Source organism: Oenanthe melanoleuca, chromosome 3 (genome assembly GCF_029582105.1).
Source record: "Oenanthe melanoleuca isolate GR-GAL-2019-014 chromosome 3, OMel1.0, whole genome shotgun sequence".
Classification (NCBI taxonomy): Eukaryota; Metazoa; Chordata; class Aves; order Passeriformes; family Muscicapidae; genus Oenanthe; species Oenanthe melanoleuca.
Window position 1 is genome coordinate 102,633,841 of NC_079336.1, and position 17,205 is coordinate 102,651,045.

The 17,205-nt window shown below is 37.3% G+C and overlaps 1 protein-coding gene across 8 annotated transcripts in view; it reads left to right on the top strand.

Annotated features, from left to right (window-relative positions):
* SLX4IP (SLX4 interacting protein) overlaps positions 1-17,205 on the top strand; it is an 87,229-nt gene that overhangs the window by 25,060 nt on the left and 44,964 nt on the right. For 5 of the 8 annotated variants that reach the window (XM_056486363.1, XM_056486362.1, XM_056486361.1 and 2 more), the window contains exons 4-5: positions 10,086-10,175; positions 13,226-13,349. In XM_056486363.1, the coding sequence (XP_056342338.1) occupies positions 10,086-10,175; positions 13,226-13,349 (214 nt within the window). Of the gene's footprint in view, positions 1-10,085; positions 10,176-10,542; positions 10,894-13,225; positions 13,350-17,205 lie in introns of those variants that run through there. The other 3 variants (XM_056486365.1, XM_056486366.1, XM_056486367.1) reach the window with 2 other exon arrangements.

Sequence of the window (17,205 nt, forward strand, 5' to 3'; positions counted from 1 at the left end):
TTTCAGTGATTTTAATGTTTTCCACATGTATGAGGATTGGTGCTAATTATCACTGGAATTTTTCTAAACATAATTGTGAGAAATATTTCCAACATATTTCCAATTAGTAACATAATCCACGGGAAACTTGGGGAAAAAATAATACAAAGGCTTTGAAATGTAAAACTTAAACTTTTTTTTAAAAGGCATTTCCAAACAGCAATTGAAATCCTAGGTACTGGTAGTCGTTTTTGACTACTAAAATTACATCATTGTTTCTTTAAGGCAACAGCTTTTTTGATCCCAGTGAAACAGAGAAATTTTTTTTGAGAATAAATCAGTCCTTCTTGCCATTCCCCTCTCCATCTGTAAAAAGGAGCTTCTCTTAAACCTTGGGAGCCTGTTGTTTCTATTACTCTTCATAATAGGTGAAAATGACCAATATGTTACCTATGATATCTGTATATTGTGTTTTTCCTTTGGTTTTCATTATGTGATTGACCACATGTGAATATAACACCTATCACTGCACTTAGTGTGAAAAAGAATTACAGAAACTGACAAAGCCAGTTAGAGATTAAGCTATACTTATGTAAAATACTGAATTTGTTTCTTTAAATGTTTGTTTTCATGTTAGAAACAATCACTCTTTTTTTGGATCTTTCTTTCCCCATTGGAAGAGACTGGAGTCAGTTAACTGATTTCAATCAATTTTTTGAAGAAAAACCATCAGCACTTCCCAGCTTCAGAAACTCACTTGTGGGAAGGATTCCCTTTAATGAATTAGAATGGTGTGCCTGCAGGGGGCATGTGAATAAATATTGATTAACCTGTGCAATGTAATGCTGTACTCACCTGCCTTCCTTAAGAGATAAGGGGTGGGTTACTGGGGCCTGCTGAAGGCCCGAGGTTGGAGCAGAGTCAGGTGCACTTTTTGAGCTGCTTCTGATTTAAGTTAAGGTCTTGTCATCCCCCACCTGCTTCTCATTGCCCTGCTCTCCTCCCTGAGGTTACCAGTTAAGTTTGTTAGAAAAGATATATAAATAGTCACTTCCTATTTATTTCTGTCAGACTCATCAGGTTTTAGGATGCATTTTAAAATAGATGTTGAATCAAAACTGTTTCAGGTAGGGAACACTTTTACCTGTTCAGCTCTGGTTGGTGCTGACCTGTGGGTCATGAAGGATGGAGGCAGTCTGGATCAAGGACAGACAAATGGAGAAGGAGCTTCCTTAGCAGGTTATATTTTTGTCCCAGGAGCCTTTCTGGTGACAAACACTCCACCAGGTACTTTTCACAATCCATTCTTGCTTTTCACCAACTTCTGAGTGTTCAACTATATTCATCTTTAACATATTTTTATAAATTGCTTGTTGCTCCTATTATTTTTTCTTTTTATTTAAGTGTAAAGTTTATTTATTATATACTCTGTTCAATGCCAGATTAATTTTTTTTTTTCTTGGACATTAAAAAAAATTATATCCTTTTGCTTGCCAGCTGGTAATTCCTTGAGGATTTTGCTGATCTTTTTCAAATATGATGTATTCTCCATCATCTGCTTCTGCTTTTTCAGCAGTAAGATTTAGAGCATCACTTGTCCATTTGAAGGACTCATCTGTTTCTTCCCTTGTACCTTTGTAGATAAAACATTGAATATTTTGTTGAACTTTCCTCTTCTTCTGCCCTGTGTTGACTTAATATGCTCCCACTTAATAGAAGGATTTTGTCCAAAGGGTGTCACTTTGTAATACGCCTTTTTCAGCATGAGTCACTTTTTTCTTATGCTGTTTCTGAAAAAACTTTCTTGCTGTTCTGAAACTTTCCTGGCTGGTTTTGTACAGATTAGTTAAAACACAGAGTTAAAAGCACTTCTTTTACATACTTGGAAAATGCAACATTTCAACCATTTCAGTAAATTTAACAATATTAAGGAGTTTGGCTCACTATACTTTTAGCAAATAAAAATACTTTTGTTTTATATATTTGTTTTACATTGATTGCACATGATCAGATTTTATCTTTAATCTGTTAAATTATTTTGGCATAAAGATTTAGCATCTGCAAATATTTTATATTGAAACATGGGCTGCAGATGTTGGGTTTGCTTTTGTTGCCTTCTGCTTCCCCGTTCAGTAGCTGTGTGCTGCGGTAGGTAACGTTTTCAGGAGAGGCAGGGAAGGAAGGAATTTCAGAGCAGGTGAGACCTTGTGTCTTAGAATAAAAAAGAATCTGAAATAATTGCAAAGTTGGACACGTGGAGCAATTTCCTGCGTGGGACCTGCCCTCACTTCCCTGTTCTGTTTTTGTGAGAGGGAAGTCAGCCCATCCCTGCAGCTGTTGGACAAATAAATCAGAAATATGTTTGTGGGTGCATCATGTGCTGGAGAACTGCTGCTCCTTCATGGGCACGTTACCTTGTGAAACAAACACTGTGGTTTGCCTCTGCTTCACCTTACAGGAAGCTTGTAAATTGTGTTTTTATGCTATCTGACTTCTGGTTTTATTTCCTCTGACAGAGTTTACATCAGAAGATACTGAGGGTGGTGTCTCCACCTAATTCTTAGTGCACTTAATTTTCTGGTATATGCAGAAACGCATAAAATCAGGTGGTACATTGGTAATTTCCTCAGCCCTCTTGTGTGGTTTTCAAGCTGAAAACTATACAAGTTTCATGCTGAACAAATCCCTCAGTAGCTTGCCAAAACATATTTGGTGATCTTTTGTCAATGCTTTAAAATCTAGCAGATTAACATTAAAATACAGCGCGTAAAGCATATATGGGAAAACTTGTGAAAATTATTTAACAACGTCTGAAAAAGACCCTCAAACCTTTTTATTACTGGCTGTGATTTCTTCAAAAATTTTATATTGTCATGTTACAGTTGGCAATCTTCAGGAGTTCTGCAAGCTTTAGTAGTCATTGCAGTTCTTTTGACACTTATTGCTGTAGGATCTGATAACTACAAACCAAATAATTCATCCATGCAGAGTGTTTTGTACAAGGTGTGTACAAGTTCTTTTTCTTTCCACCTGGAGAAGAAAAAAATCCCAGCACTGACTTTGTAGAACATCAAAGAATGTCCCCAACTCCACTTTAGTACAGCAATGACAAGACAATTCTTCTCATGAATTACTTTAATAATACCAAACTTTTATCATTATTATTACTGGCAGCTCAGGGTAAGGGCTTGGTAAGATAAAAATCTTTATCTGCGCCCACTTACCAATGATTGGGTGATACACAATAATATATTATACTGTGGCACTCTGTTAGTTTGGCTAAGCCCTAGGAAGTGTCTTTAAAAATTTATAATTAAGAATTTAATTACATTTGGGTAGATGGTAAGTATTTTCACCTCCCCAGTCAATACGGCCACTCACCTTCCCCAACCTGAAGTGGCATAAAAGCAGGTTGTTGCAGACATGGGTATTTCATCATCACTTGCTCACAATGATTTAAAAAATACCATAGTTTTTAGAATAATACTTTAGAGCAATAGAGTGAAAGCAGCTTGTTGGAGTCTCAAATTATCTTTATTATCTTAAGCAAATACTGTGCTGCTATTTCTGTTTTTCTGGATCAGTCCTGACACAGGCAGGGACATGGTGTATATCCTTTCAAAATGATGGTGAGATTGCACTGTTACTTGGAGACTTAGCCCCAAGGAAAAACTTGCTTTTTGCAATTGTTTGAGCTCCAACTACATGACTCTTTTCAATACGTGGGCTACAAACCTCCTACGGGATTGGGATCAGACCAGCACAGATTGACAACCTAAATTAAGCTTAATTCTCTCATGCAATTTAGGCTTCTTTTTCAACATTCTACCTGATAGAGCAGTTCTCCAAGACCAATTCAGATGTTTAGATTAAGTAATTACTGCTTAGCCTGGCTGTGGGTGATGAACTGAAGGCTCTGTTGCTAAAAACATGCAGCTCCTTTACCTCGGCAGGTACTTGGTTTTCTGAAGGAGTTGTCTTCATTAATTTATTTTAATCTGTTGATTTGGGTGGATCTCTCACAATTACATGCTTTAACAACAGTGTGTTAGTCCTTAATTTGAAAGTCTCCAGTATCATACACAGCTCCATCAGATCTGAAACTCCTTAGTGTTTTTTATGTTTTCCTAAGGGTTGAATCATTCACAAGTATTTCTTGTTTTCTTTTTCCTCTCATTTCTTAAGTTTAATATCCTGTCCATCTGCATCTGTTAAAAGTCTAAAATGCTGCCTTGATATTGCATCCTAGTTTCATGAGTTGTCAGGCCACATTTATCAAAGGATTGTTCTAAAGGCTTGTTCTCTGCTTACGCCTCTTCGCTTGGCATGGGAATGTCTCAGCGTGATCTTAATGTGCCTATAGCTTATTGATTGAATTTTCAGATAACTGCTTCTTCTCTTCCACTAAAACACCAGAAATTAAACACTCCTCCTTTCAGGAATTCCTCATACATAAACTATACTTCTAAAAAAAACGAGCCAACCACTTGTGGAAGATTACTTAGATATAACTTATATGCAGGTTATAAAAGGGGGAATTTCCTCCCTGCTTTTGGAAAGTCTGACTGCATTTTAGATTGCCCAATTCCTGCTGAATCTGTGTATGATTTAGTTCAGCTATCTTTGAGGACAGATCTTCTATTTAGACCCTGTTATAGCATTGCCCTTGATCTGCTGCTGCCTTTATACTGTTGCAGTGACTCCATAAATCTTTGAAAGCAGGGAATTTAAAAGATCTAGGTGATGTTAGCTGATGGCTATAATCCTTCTTTAATAAGAAGGATTTATTTGTTGAAATTCTTACAAAACGTTAGGATATAAATTTATAACAAAGTACAAGCTTTGTACAATTTCCAGAACCAAGCAGCTCTTATCCAGAAAAAAAGGTCAAAAGTGGAATATACCCCTTTTCCCCTCTGACATTTGCTCATATTTCTTGAGCATTTTGAAGAGTGTTTGAAGAGCTGTGTCATGATTTTCTAGAGGGATTCTGCTTTTGGCTTCTTCTGGGGGCTTCTCTCATTTGTTCTGCTCTGTTTCTTTATCAGTTGTTGAGAAATTTTTCTATAATCACCAGTTCCTCTTGTTAGATGAGCTCCTGATTAATCTCATGACAGTAAAACCATTCACTGGTGACCTGTTGGTGCCTAAAACCCCCTGAAACAGGGAGTTGGAGAAATACCTTGCTTTGAGCATGAACCAGGGAAGCACTATTTCTGTGCAACTTTGCTGCCTGGTTAAAAAAAAAAAAAAAAACATTATTTTTTTTTTTCCCACTCTCCTCTTTCTGATTTGTGGCTTTGTTTTGTTTTTTGTTTTTTATTTTTTTTCTCTAGGAGGATGACACTCCCATCCCCCTCCCCCCAAAAAATACAACAATGAAAAAAACCCTGGAGATTTTAGAGAAAAATATGTAGAAAAGTTATACATATATCAAATTGTAACTTTATCTACTTAAAAGAATGAGAAATGTACAGTAACTAAAATTCCTTTATCCCCTGATAGCCCTCAGCAGTGGTGGTGCTATAAATACTTATCCTGACTCCTGTGTTTATACAGGTTGAGGCATTTAAGTACTGGAACAGTGTCCCTATGGTTTGGGAAACTGTGCATTACCTCAAATCATTGTGCTCCTAGACATGCTTGTAAATGAAAGTTAAATTAGTGTTATATAATGACAAATGCTCACGTGCTTAAGGGATTTTTTTTCCTCTTGCTCTTGCTGTATAAGAGGAAGAAGTCAAAATATTGTAAATCGTTGGTGCTAATAGTATAAACAATAGGAAAACACAATTTTCTTTAGGATCAGAAAGATAAAGGAGGAGAATAAACTTCTAATAAGCCTGGAAAACATAATTTTTTTTATAATACAGTTGGCACAGTATATGGACCAATGATTAATTTGTCATAATTATTCTCAGAGTTGTAGATATTAGAACTTGCTTGACTCAGTGCAGAACACTTACTGATTTTAAGAAAGAACTTAGAGAGGATGGAAAATGTCTAAATTTTCCTGTTTTTTTTAAGACAAGATATTTCACATAAGCTTATGTGTGGCTTATTTTATTTTTTCCCACAAAATCTCTTGGCTGTGCTTTTGCACTCTGAAGACTGGTGATATGTCCTATCAATTTTGTTACAATGCCAAAAGGGCTTCCAATGACATTTTTTTGAGTGGTCATTGGGATCAAGACTCTTTTTTTAAAATTTTTTTTTAAAATGTAGACATCATCTAAGACTGGAATAAAATTCTCTCTGTAACAACAGAGTAGCACAGTGCTCAGGGAAGAGGGAACAGTAGAAATAAACAGTTCTTTATGTTCATCATGGAGCAATTCTGGAGCTTTGAGTGTGTGAGTGTTGCAGCTCAGCTCCTTCCTGCCCATCCCAAAACCCAGCCAAACTCTGGGATGTTTCTGCTCCAGCTCAGCTTCAGTTAATTCTGACCCTCCACTCCACATCCATAATCACAGAGATGGGAAACCCTAATATGTGTCTTGGGAGGCTGGTTCTCCCCTTGTGTCTGCTTTAATGATACAGCACATTTGGAGTGCTGTAACTGGATACAAACCCATCTCCAGCATGCCAAGGACTTTCTGTTCATAAGGACTGGTTTTGTGCTGTTCAAGTGATGCTGTTAAAAGAACAAGAGTACCCATGTAGGAACCCACTGTAAAAATGAGTATAGCAATAAAAAGTGTTTATTTGGGTTTATTTACTCATTGTGGGATTTGCAGTAATAGTTTACCATCTAATACGTGCTGCTTTCAAGGTTTCAGCAGGTTATGAGCAGATGACTTTGCTTGAATCACCACTTTTTGTTGGGTTTTGTTGTGTTTACATTGCATGTCTGGTTATATTTTCAATTTGCAGAGTCTATGAGGTGTTTGATGTATTTGTATAAACAATTTGATTTCTGAGAAGATGTTCTGAATTAGGTACAACAATACACTAACAGCATTCTGAAACCATTTAAAGCCCTTTGTTTGGTAACACAATGAATGTCATTAGACTGTTACAGTAAGAATGTGAGCATAAAAAACAGCTTGTAAAAATGAAGTTTTTGAAATCTAGGATTATGGGGGATATCAAATTGGACCATCTGCTTCTGTCTTTAATTTTTGAGTGAAATATTTTCCTATTGATTCTTGACAAATGTGTTTCCCATCAAATCAGGCATTCAAGTTTCAGTTTTGACAATCACACCTCAAAAAACAATTTTCAGTGCAAGTTTTGAGATGGATGTTGAAAGTATGAAATTAAAAGTTGCCAGTTTTTTTGTTTGCCTTTCAGTTGTGGTACTCTGGAGTCACGAGTTGCATCTTGCTGCCACATTGACTGGAAACACTTCATTTCCACTAAAATAAAAGCTAGTGTTTTCATGGAATTGCATGTCATCAGAATAAAAATTAAAAAAGAAACTTCTGTAAGAGCATCAGATCTGCTAATATAAACTGTGTACATTTTTCCTCCACTTGCCTCTGTTCCGTGTAATTATTTGTATTGGCATTTAGTCTGTGCTTGTCTTTGCTGCTGGAGCAGCCAAAGTTGTATTGAACTGCTCAGTATAAACACCATCTACAGACCTGTACCCTGTGAAGGCACATGAAGCATAAATACAGGTGTAGCTCTACAGGTGTTGTGCAGCTCAGGAATGCAGGGGAGCCTGCATGGGAGCTGTTGCTCATATCACGTCCAGGACTGAAGATAAATAGGAGGCAGTGAGGCTTGGGAAGGTCTGTGCTTGTATTCTGAGTCCCTATTTTCTTCTTTGCCTGTGCCAGTTATGCTTCCCTGTGTTCTGTCCCAAAACTGTTTGATTGTGTGGCACAACTGTTGGCTTGTGGCTATTGAAATATTTTCAGGTGTGCTGTCTATAAAGAAGAGTGCTCCAAAGCTCAGAGGGATAGAAATCTTCCATTGGGAAACCTTGACTAATACAGGGATTTATGCGCTGTTTATATATATTTGTTTTTTCTTTGAAGTACTACAAATGTTTGGTGTGTTTGTAAAATTTCAAGATAATTTTAACCATTCCATTATGTAGTTTTGCATGTGGCTCATTATTTTCTTTTTTTCCACTTGTTTCAAGATTGGCAGCTGAGACAAACAGTGCCTTTCAGAAGAAAATAATTACAAACATTCAGTCTCCTTGAAAAACATGTCTATACTTCGCATCCTTATCTATACATAAAGTTTTGTAGTCAATAGAAAATGATGCCAGTTACCATGGAGCACTTGATAGTTTGAATTTTCTTGATGTATCAACTGCATGTTTGTTGTTATTAGTGCTGAACCATGAATAATTTACTGGCTTTCACTTTATAATCTGCAGCGTCTGCTAACTTTGAAGTTCACTAGTCAATTTAAAGTTTGCTGGAGCTGACTAATGATTCACCAGAGATTTTTGTGAGATATTTTGTCATCCATTTAAAGCTTGGAAAGGTTTGCTGTTGCAGACATCTGGCAATTCTTGGTTCTCTGGAGGAAAGAGAAGCCTTTTGATACAATAGATCAAAGCGTTCTGCTCTTTCAGTGACTGATACCTATAAGTAACTTAGGAGTTTCTCAAAATGATTTCACAATGCCTGTCTCATTTGCCAAACTTCTGCATTCTAGCTACAATACAATATTGGCCATGAATTAAGTTTTAATTATATTTGAATCATTATTTAGAACTTCTGTTTGTAGTTGATTTACAGATCCGAGTGCTCTATAAACCAAGAGGTTTTAAATTTACCAAATATGCTGTTATGATTAATAAAATTGATGCTAAATCTTGTTGCTCTTGGTGCTAATGATATAGGTAAGGGTACTCTCAACACCAAAAGCCTCAGTTACAGGTGTACCCCTTAGACGGTAGGTGATGTAAAACCGGAGTCCAAAACCAGATATAAAATTAATTCTAGAACCAACTCTGTTGAAATTCTGAGGTTGGCCTTTGCAGATGTTTGGCAGTGAGGAGCAAATACAGAGAGAGTGAGTGAGGACAGGAAGTGAGCACTGCAACATGCCTTGAAAGGAGCCCAGTGTCACTCTGGATGGTCCATGCACATGTGAGGTTTGTCTGGGATCAGGATGTTGTTTCTGTTCCATCAGACATTCCGGATGTTCAGTCGCCATGACCGCCCATGTGCAGCTTTCTCACGGAGCGGCTGCATTGCATCACAAGTGTGCCACAAGCAGCCAAGCCAGAATGATGACATTGGCTTTTAGCTTGTACACTGTTTACTTAAAGGTGTCTGAGTGAGATTTGGTGCTGAGTTTCAACAGGAAAAAGGGAGCCCCATATCTCTGTGCAGGACAGCAAGGCAGGAGTGAATCAGTGCCCAGAGGAAAGCGGCATGTGTTCATGCCATTCACCCTTCCTTCCTTTCCTTACATTGATGTACCAATGAAATAAAATAAAATAACCTTTGTATGCCACACTATCCTCAATCAAAACCTATCAAGGAATTTCAGAAATCGCTGCTGTGTCTTGGGATGTAGCCTATATAATCCAAATAATTGTATAGTCTTTAGTAATACGTGAGCCTTATTATTTAACCATTCAGAGTACAGGTAACAGATGTGGTAACTACCAAATATCCACTGACAAGTTCTTCATACTTGCTGTCTTTACATTGGGTAGCTTGGAGAGAGAAAAAGATTTCTAAGATGCTGAATTTTTAAGTATTTAATAAATTGAAAACAGCAACTAGATAATTAATGTGGTACCAAATTTTCAGAAAATAGAATGATGTGAGTTTGGTGAAGGAATATTATTTTTCACACTCTAAAATTTGTTTGAATTCAGATTTAAAAGTGACATTTAGATAGCAGAAGAAAATTCCACATACTTGTGCTTGTCATATAAACATTTCAGTGAGCTATCCAGGATAGGTCTGGTGCTCTTGTTCCTTATTAAGTCTGCAAACAGTGATAAATTTGTAATTCTGTACTTCATAAACTTCCACGATTTAATGTTCTGCCTGCTGTAACTCTGAATCAGATGCATGTGCTTACCTGATTGTTTATCTGCCTGTCTGCTCGACATGTGCTTCCTAGCAGCTAGAGTTCAACATGTTTTTTCTTCTTCTTTTTTTTTTTTTTTTTTTCCCCTCCAGTGTGGGAACTTTGCTGTCTTGGTGGATGTTCATATTTTGCCTCAAGGTTCCAGTAAAGACACCAGCTGGTTTTCAGATCATGAGAAAGAGGTACAGCAAATATCAATCCTATTTCAAAAGCGTATGGCTGCAGGGAAAAAAGTTGTATTGCCTTGAACTGTTTGGGATTTTTCAGTGTTAGGAGAATACTGTTAGTTATACCTAACCATCAGTGGTTGCCTTGGGACCCCTAAGTCAACCATATGTGCTTTTTGGGTCACTAGTGACCACTTTAAATCTGCTTTTTACTTTTTAAACTCTGTGTGTGTGCATATTCATGCATGCATGTATACTGTGTGCATTCTTCTGACTTAACTTTTAATTTAAAAATATGTTTCTCATAAATGCTGGTAAATTATCCTGAGTGATATAAACCAGATTGTGGCAGGTATCATTTTGTTGGTGAAATATCTTCCTATTATTTTTTTTTTCTTGTTTTGAGAAGTGCAAATTACATTGCATTTAGAGGGTGCAAGAAAACATGGTGATAAACCATAGTAGTACTGTTGCATTTTATGAAAAGAAACTTCTGTTATTTTAAATGTGTGTCATGTGTATATCCTGATGAAATTGTGGAAAATCAGGGCATCAGTGAGCAGCCAAATTCTGCCTGTAACTTTCATCAGATTGTGGAGCAATCACACAGGACCTTGTGCTGAGTTCCTGGCGGAGCTTTCCCTGTGTGTGGGAACTTGAGAAGCTCCCTGTTGAAAACGAAGGCAGGACGTGTTTGGGATGCCTGTGGACTTTCCCGCAAGTCTCCGTTACGGTAATTTTCAGCAGATAGCTTCCCTAATAATGCCATCATTAACTTGTCACTGCACAGCGTCCCCAGACATCCCAGTCATACATTTAAATGAAACTGAAAGAAACACTGCATTAATATCCTGAGGGAGCGAAGGCAGAATATTTAGCAGCATGTGGTTCATCTGATTTGTGCTTTGTTAAGCAGAGAAATAAAACAATAGGGAAAAACTTTCCGATTTCTTTTTTATGACTAAATGAATGCTCATTACCTTTTCTATTTATAACCAGTTTTACTCTACTTGTTATCTAAGTTTTAAATGTTTTCAAAATGCATTTTGTAAGACTGCCAAAACAAAAGAGATGAATTTCAGGAAATTAGTTCATGATTGATTTAATAAAGAGGCATGACAGGACAGTGTTCTGTGCATTTCTGTGACTGCATGTTTCCAGAGGAGTACAAAGGTTGCATATTTTCAACAATTGAGAAGTGTGAGTCCGATAGCTTTGCAATTCACCTCCTGGAAGTCCTGTGCAGAATCTTTGTGAAAGTGAGGGAAGGAAAGGTCCTAAAGAAAGATTATTCCAACAGATTTTTATGCTTTTGCATGTTCATCGCGAGTGGTATTCTGCATTTTTGTTGTTCCCAAACTCTGGAAAATACTTGTGGTGGAGCAGCCCTCTCCTCCTCCTGTCTGTGGGAAATGTGGATGCCTCTGTAACAAACACAATTCCTGCTGATGCCCTGGATGAAAGTCATTGGCTTGAGCTCAAGGATCCTGGTGATGCTGTCCCCGTGGCCTTTTGGCTGTTGGCTCCTCCTTGGAGCGCATGTCATGGAGGGCAGCATGGAGCTACACCAGTGACCAAGGCATGGGACTGGTGTAAGGAAACACAGCTGGGTGTTGGAATGACCACCATGGCACACTTCTGTGACCAGCTGGATGCAGAGTATTCTTGGGATTGCTGTGAGATGCTGCAGTTTTTCCTCTCCTTCTGCCCTTCCAGTTTCCCTGCCCTTTCTTTCATACCCCTTTTCCCCTGGAATGGCAAAGTCAAAGATTTATCTTAGCACTCTGAGGTCTGTATGGTTCTTTGTGGAGAGCCATTTAAATAATATTTCCATAAGCCTAACAAGTAAAATATGTTCCATGTAAATGAAGGAAGTGCATGGTAATGTTTATTGCTGTAGAAGGAACCAAAGGCACACCATGTTTCTGCTGCTTTCAAGACCTTTTCATTCTAACCTGAACACAGGCCCATGAAAGAATGTGTAATGGGAGCACTTTAATGAGTTAAACAGAAGAATGAGCAAATACAGTAATTTATAATTGTGCTCTACAAGCAGAAAGGAAAATGTATTTCTTACTGTAAAGAGAAAATACTGGTTGTGATTGACTAATGTATATGCCCTGCTTTCATTTAGAGCAATGCATTAAAAATGTGTTGTTCTGAGTACTTTCTACATTAATCAAAAGGAAATTTCAAGGCAAGATAGTTTAGATACTACGTACGTAATATTGTCTATTACCCTAATACACTGCAGAGGTGAAATTATATTTTTGTATGCCACAAAGTATCATTGCTGTGAGCACATAGTTATGAACAATGGAAAATTAAAATACTGAGGGAAAAGTCTCTAATAAGTGTGCATGTATTAAGCTTAAAACTTATTCTGGTATTCAAGAGATGAATTTTTGGGTTTTAGTCCAAGTTTTTTGGTTTTTTTTTTTCGGGTGATTCTGGCAGAAGGTTTTGTTCTTCCTGAGTTGTATGTGGTTTTATTGTGCTTTGTTGAAGAAAGTATGAAAGATATGAGCAGTTATGTTTAGGAGCAGAAAAATCTAAATTAATTAGAGCAATTAAGTTGCTGTGACCCAATTTGCTCAGTCTTACCCACCCCCTCCCCATCCCACCCCCCCCAAATTACTAAAAATTGGAGCAAAATAACTGTTGTGGTTTATAAGGATTCTTGCAGAGAAATACTGTGTTTGACAATTCCTGTGAGGATTTTTACTGAAATTTTGCTTAAATACCTAACATTGTTATACATTTTTAACATGTATTTTTTTCCTACTTTGCATACATATGAAACTAATTTCTGATTTAAAAAAGTATTGTAATATAATGTATTTCATCTGCCAAGTAATAATTCCATAATGTACTTCCTCTCTTGTTATGTAGAAAAATAGCTTGATTCCCCTCCTTGTTCCCATTCATTTCCTAATTCCTGTGCTTCTCCTCTCAATGTTTTTCCTTTTAATGGGAGAGGGGGTAACTTTGTATTGATTTCTGCAGTGTGCCTGTGGGCATTTCTGTAAGTGTAGATCAAACCAGGGCAGTGGTTTCTCTTTCAGGAGGTCTGCAAGCTGCTAGAAGAAGTTGTTGCTTCAAGGGTCAAACACTACCTGGAGGCACCTAAACAACGTGGTCAGTGGAAACCCATGGAACATGGATCAGCTGGGCCTTTGTTTCTTACCGGTAAAAGAAATTATTTAACTTAGTGTGGAATAAAGTGTAGTGGAAAATACTGTTCTTTAATTTTTTCTGTGAGAAATTTGCCATCAGGAAGGCCTGAACAAGTTGATATATTGGTCTGGAATTATGTAAGTAATGTAAGTGAATGTAAGCTATGTAAGTGAAAAAGTTAAGTGGATTTTAATTTTTCTGTGTTGCTTAAAAGTGAATGTAATGCTACTGCTATTAGTCCAAGAGCCTATCATTAGAACAAAAAAAATAACTTATACAACCCTTGGTCCTGCAAAATTGATTGAAATCATGCTGGTTAATTAAGTCTCCTTTCCACACACACATTTAGTTTAGAATTTTTAAATACAGAAATAATATCTTTACTTCTCCTTTTACTTAGAAATAATATCTTCTCCTTTTACTTTTGGCAATCTGTTCAGTCTTAAAAAGTTGGTATAATGTGATAAATGACATTTGTCATTTCACCAGTGCTACTGCAGGCCTAACAGCAGCACCCATGACCCTGAGGGTGCAGAAGAAAAGAGAATTAAGACCCTGCTCCCATTTGGAACTAATTTTTTGTCTGTGTGAGAGTGTTTAGGGCAGTGGGTGCCATTTCAGCACATCCACATTTTGAACTAAAGATGATGATTGCTGTAGCTTGGGCCTTACTGTTAGATCAGCTTTGGGGCGAAATGGCTGCCAGTTTTTGTTTAATACAATTTCATTGCTAACATAATGGTGTAGTTTACAATTGATAGGCTTATCTGTTGGTCTTATACCAGCAATTTATCTTCAAATAGTTCTTAGGGAAAAAATTACTGGTGTTTGTTACTAGCCTGGAACAGGTTATAAACTTGTTACAGAAAAGAAGGTCTGCAGTAGTAAAGTTCTGTGCTGGCCATGCTTTGTAACATTTCCTTAAGTACATTGAAAAATCTCTACTGGAGTGTGACTTCTGCAATGCATGTGATTACATATTTACATTATATCATCACTATACTCATAAATTTTAGAATTCAACTTATATTATATGGACAATTGCAATTGGGAACAAGTTCTTTGCCTCTAAACTTGCTTTCCATTATTGAAGAGGTATATTACTGCAGAATGCTGGTTGATGCATTTACAGCTTTACATGCTGTTGTCAATGATAAAACACAGGTTATATAGTGTATGGTTGGCTTACTATTGCAAAATTTTAGGCATCTATGGGAGCCAGGTTCTTTTGGCATGACATGGGCTTTTTCCTACCTCTCAGGAACACAATGCCAAATAAGCAAGAGGTGCTTCAGGCCACTAAAGGATTTCCAAACCCTTTTCTTCCTTGCAAGTTGTAACTACATTTTATCCCTTTAAGATATTATTATTGTTTGTCAAACACGTGAACTTTCAGACCCCCTGTACTTTTCTGATTGTGAGTGAACATTACAGATGGTGGGATCAGAATTCCTAAAGTTTGTTGAGGGTTTTCTATGTTTTCTTTTAACAAGGGATGTTTTTTTTTATTATTTATTTTTTAAAGTCTCCTGCCTCAGTAAAAGGTAGGTTTTGAAAAAATGATGATTTTATAAGGTAAAACTGCCAGACATAATAGTTGTTTTTAAATATGTGGGTAGATGCAGTCCTAATTTGAGGGTGTTAGTGAGAATTTAGGCTCTTCTCTTTTCTTTCATATTGAGAACTTTTCAGTAAAAATACTGGTGTGCCATCCCAGGGTTGGGAACTGATCTTCTTGACTCTCCCTTGTTTCCTGAAAATTAGAAACTTAGGGATATGCATTTGAGGAGGTCATCAGTAATATCAGTGACAGCTTTAGATTAAAGGATATTTATTTTGGATGGGGCAGAATGACTGTTCCATAAGTTTTCTGCAGTTAATCTCCCTGTCATTAATTAACAATAAAGAACTAAAGGAAGAAAACAGGCTGTGATAACGAACATTCATGTTAAGCTTCATTTCCAAAGCCAACTCATTCTTTTTCTCTCAGCCTGCTTTGCTCAAGGCTGTAATTTGTAAGAAAGGAGTGCTTTGTTCAAGTCCAAGAATCAAGTTTCTTCAAGTTCCATTCAAGTCTGTTCTTACCTGGGAAGGAAATAACAGAAGAGGTGGGTGTTCACTGGGGCAACCGGGCCCTGCCTCTCAGGACTGACCCTTTGAGGTGAGCCACAGGGCCAGGAGGCTTTACCAGTTACCTCTTGTGTGCTGCCCTCCTCTCTAGGATCACAGGTTCTGTTTGTAGGCTGCAGGGAGAAGGGTTTGTGTTGTTCACACAAATGGAGTGCCACATTCCAGGCCAGTGCTTGCTGGCAGTGTTTGGAGCCACACAAAGGAATGCAGGAGTCTGGTACATGCTGCATAGAGCTGCTGCTGGGAAAAGGCTTCAGCTGCAGCTCTTGTTGCATTTGGAGGTTATGAAGAGTTTCTGAGTTCTTCAAGCTTCGTGTGGTTTCTTTTGCTCCAAGTTATTCAAGTCTGTGTGGAGTTTCACTGCTGTAAACCCCCTGCTCTTGTAAAGAGGTGTGTGTCTACAGAGGGATCCTTCACATGATTATTAACTGCTTACTTACTATTTCCAGTGTCCCAGGTCAGCATGTCCCTAGTTGTAGTTGCATCTTTTCAAGTAAATTTTAACTAGTTTGCTGTATACACTGCAGGATGTATTCAAAATTTCTTGAAAAGAGAATTATTAGACCAGTATTAATAAGATTTTAGACTACCTTTAATGTCAAGGCATGTTATATTAAGTTTCATTTCAGAACTGGAAGCCAAGCCACCTTAAGTCTTCTACTTCTTACTACTATTACTATTTTGAAGAGAAAATTTTTACCTATCACAGCTGCTTTTCAGTATTAACATTATGCGTTTAATATTAATATTATTTGACACTACCTTTCATTTTTGTGGTACTTAATGTAAATATCCATGCAAGTTACTTGTTAATTTACATTTCTTTTTCGCTGAGTTACACCCACACTGCAGTGTGTGGTGGGTCGCATACCAGCTCATTAGGAAATCTGTGGGTGTTACACACAGGAGAAGAAAGAAAGAAGGAAAGAATGGAAAAATGGGAGAAAGTAGCCAAGACAAGCAAGTTCTTCCTATTCTTCCTTCTGTCTGAACAATTTCCACACCCTTCCCAAATGGCCAGTATGAAGAATTTGCCAAAGTAAGCTTTAATTTAGTCTTTGGACATAGGCTTTGGTATAAACTCTCTGTTTCTCATGTTTAATTAATGTCCAAATGTGTTTGACTTTGGTTTATTTTATTTTTTTAAAGAGAAATTTAAAATGGGGTGGATTTTCTAAGGTTTGCCTGCATCCAGTCTGCATGGCCAAAATCATGCTAGAAGAGCATTGGCCAGGTATGGCTTGTGATTGCCTTATTTGAAGTTTCATCTTCCACAGAAAGTGTCTGGTTTTGATCAAGAGCAGTAAGAATTAAGAGAGGACTACAGAGGTCTGAGTAGACATATGAAATACAGGAGAAATGGGAAAGGGAGAACTGAAAACAATAAGGAAGAAGGTAAGGTTTACATGACCACAGAGGAAATGATAAGGAGAAGTGAAAAAAATTTGGCTGATAGAAATGTCAATGTTAGAAATGGAAGGAAGGAAGAAGGTATATTGTAAACTGACCTTCTTCCCCCTCTTGAGGGAGGAAAAAGTTAACTATGTTTTTCCTACAAGTAATTTTCAGATCTACTCTCATTCCTTCCCTAGCATCCTTGCTGTTTTTGTTGGCTTGAGGGTGGGACATTTTTGTTCTGATTTCAGATCTTTTTATTGTACAGTCTCTTCTACAGTGAAAATAATTAGAGAGCATGCTGTCACATGGCACAGTGAGCTCCCAGCTTGATTTTATCTGC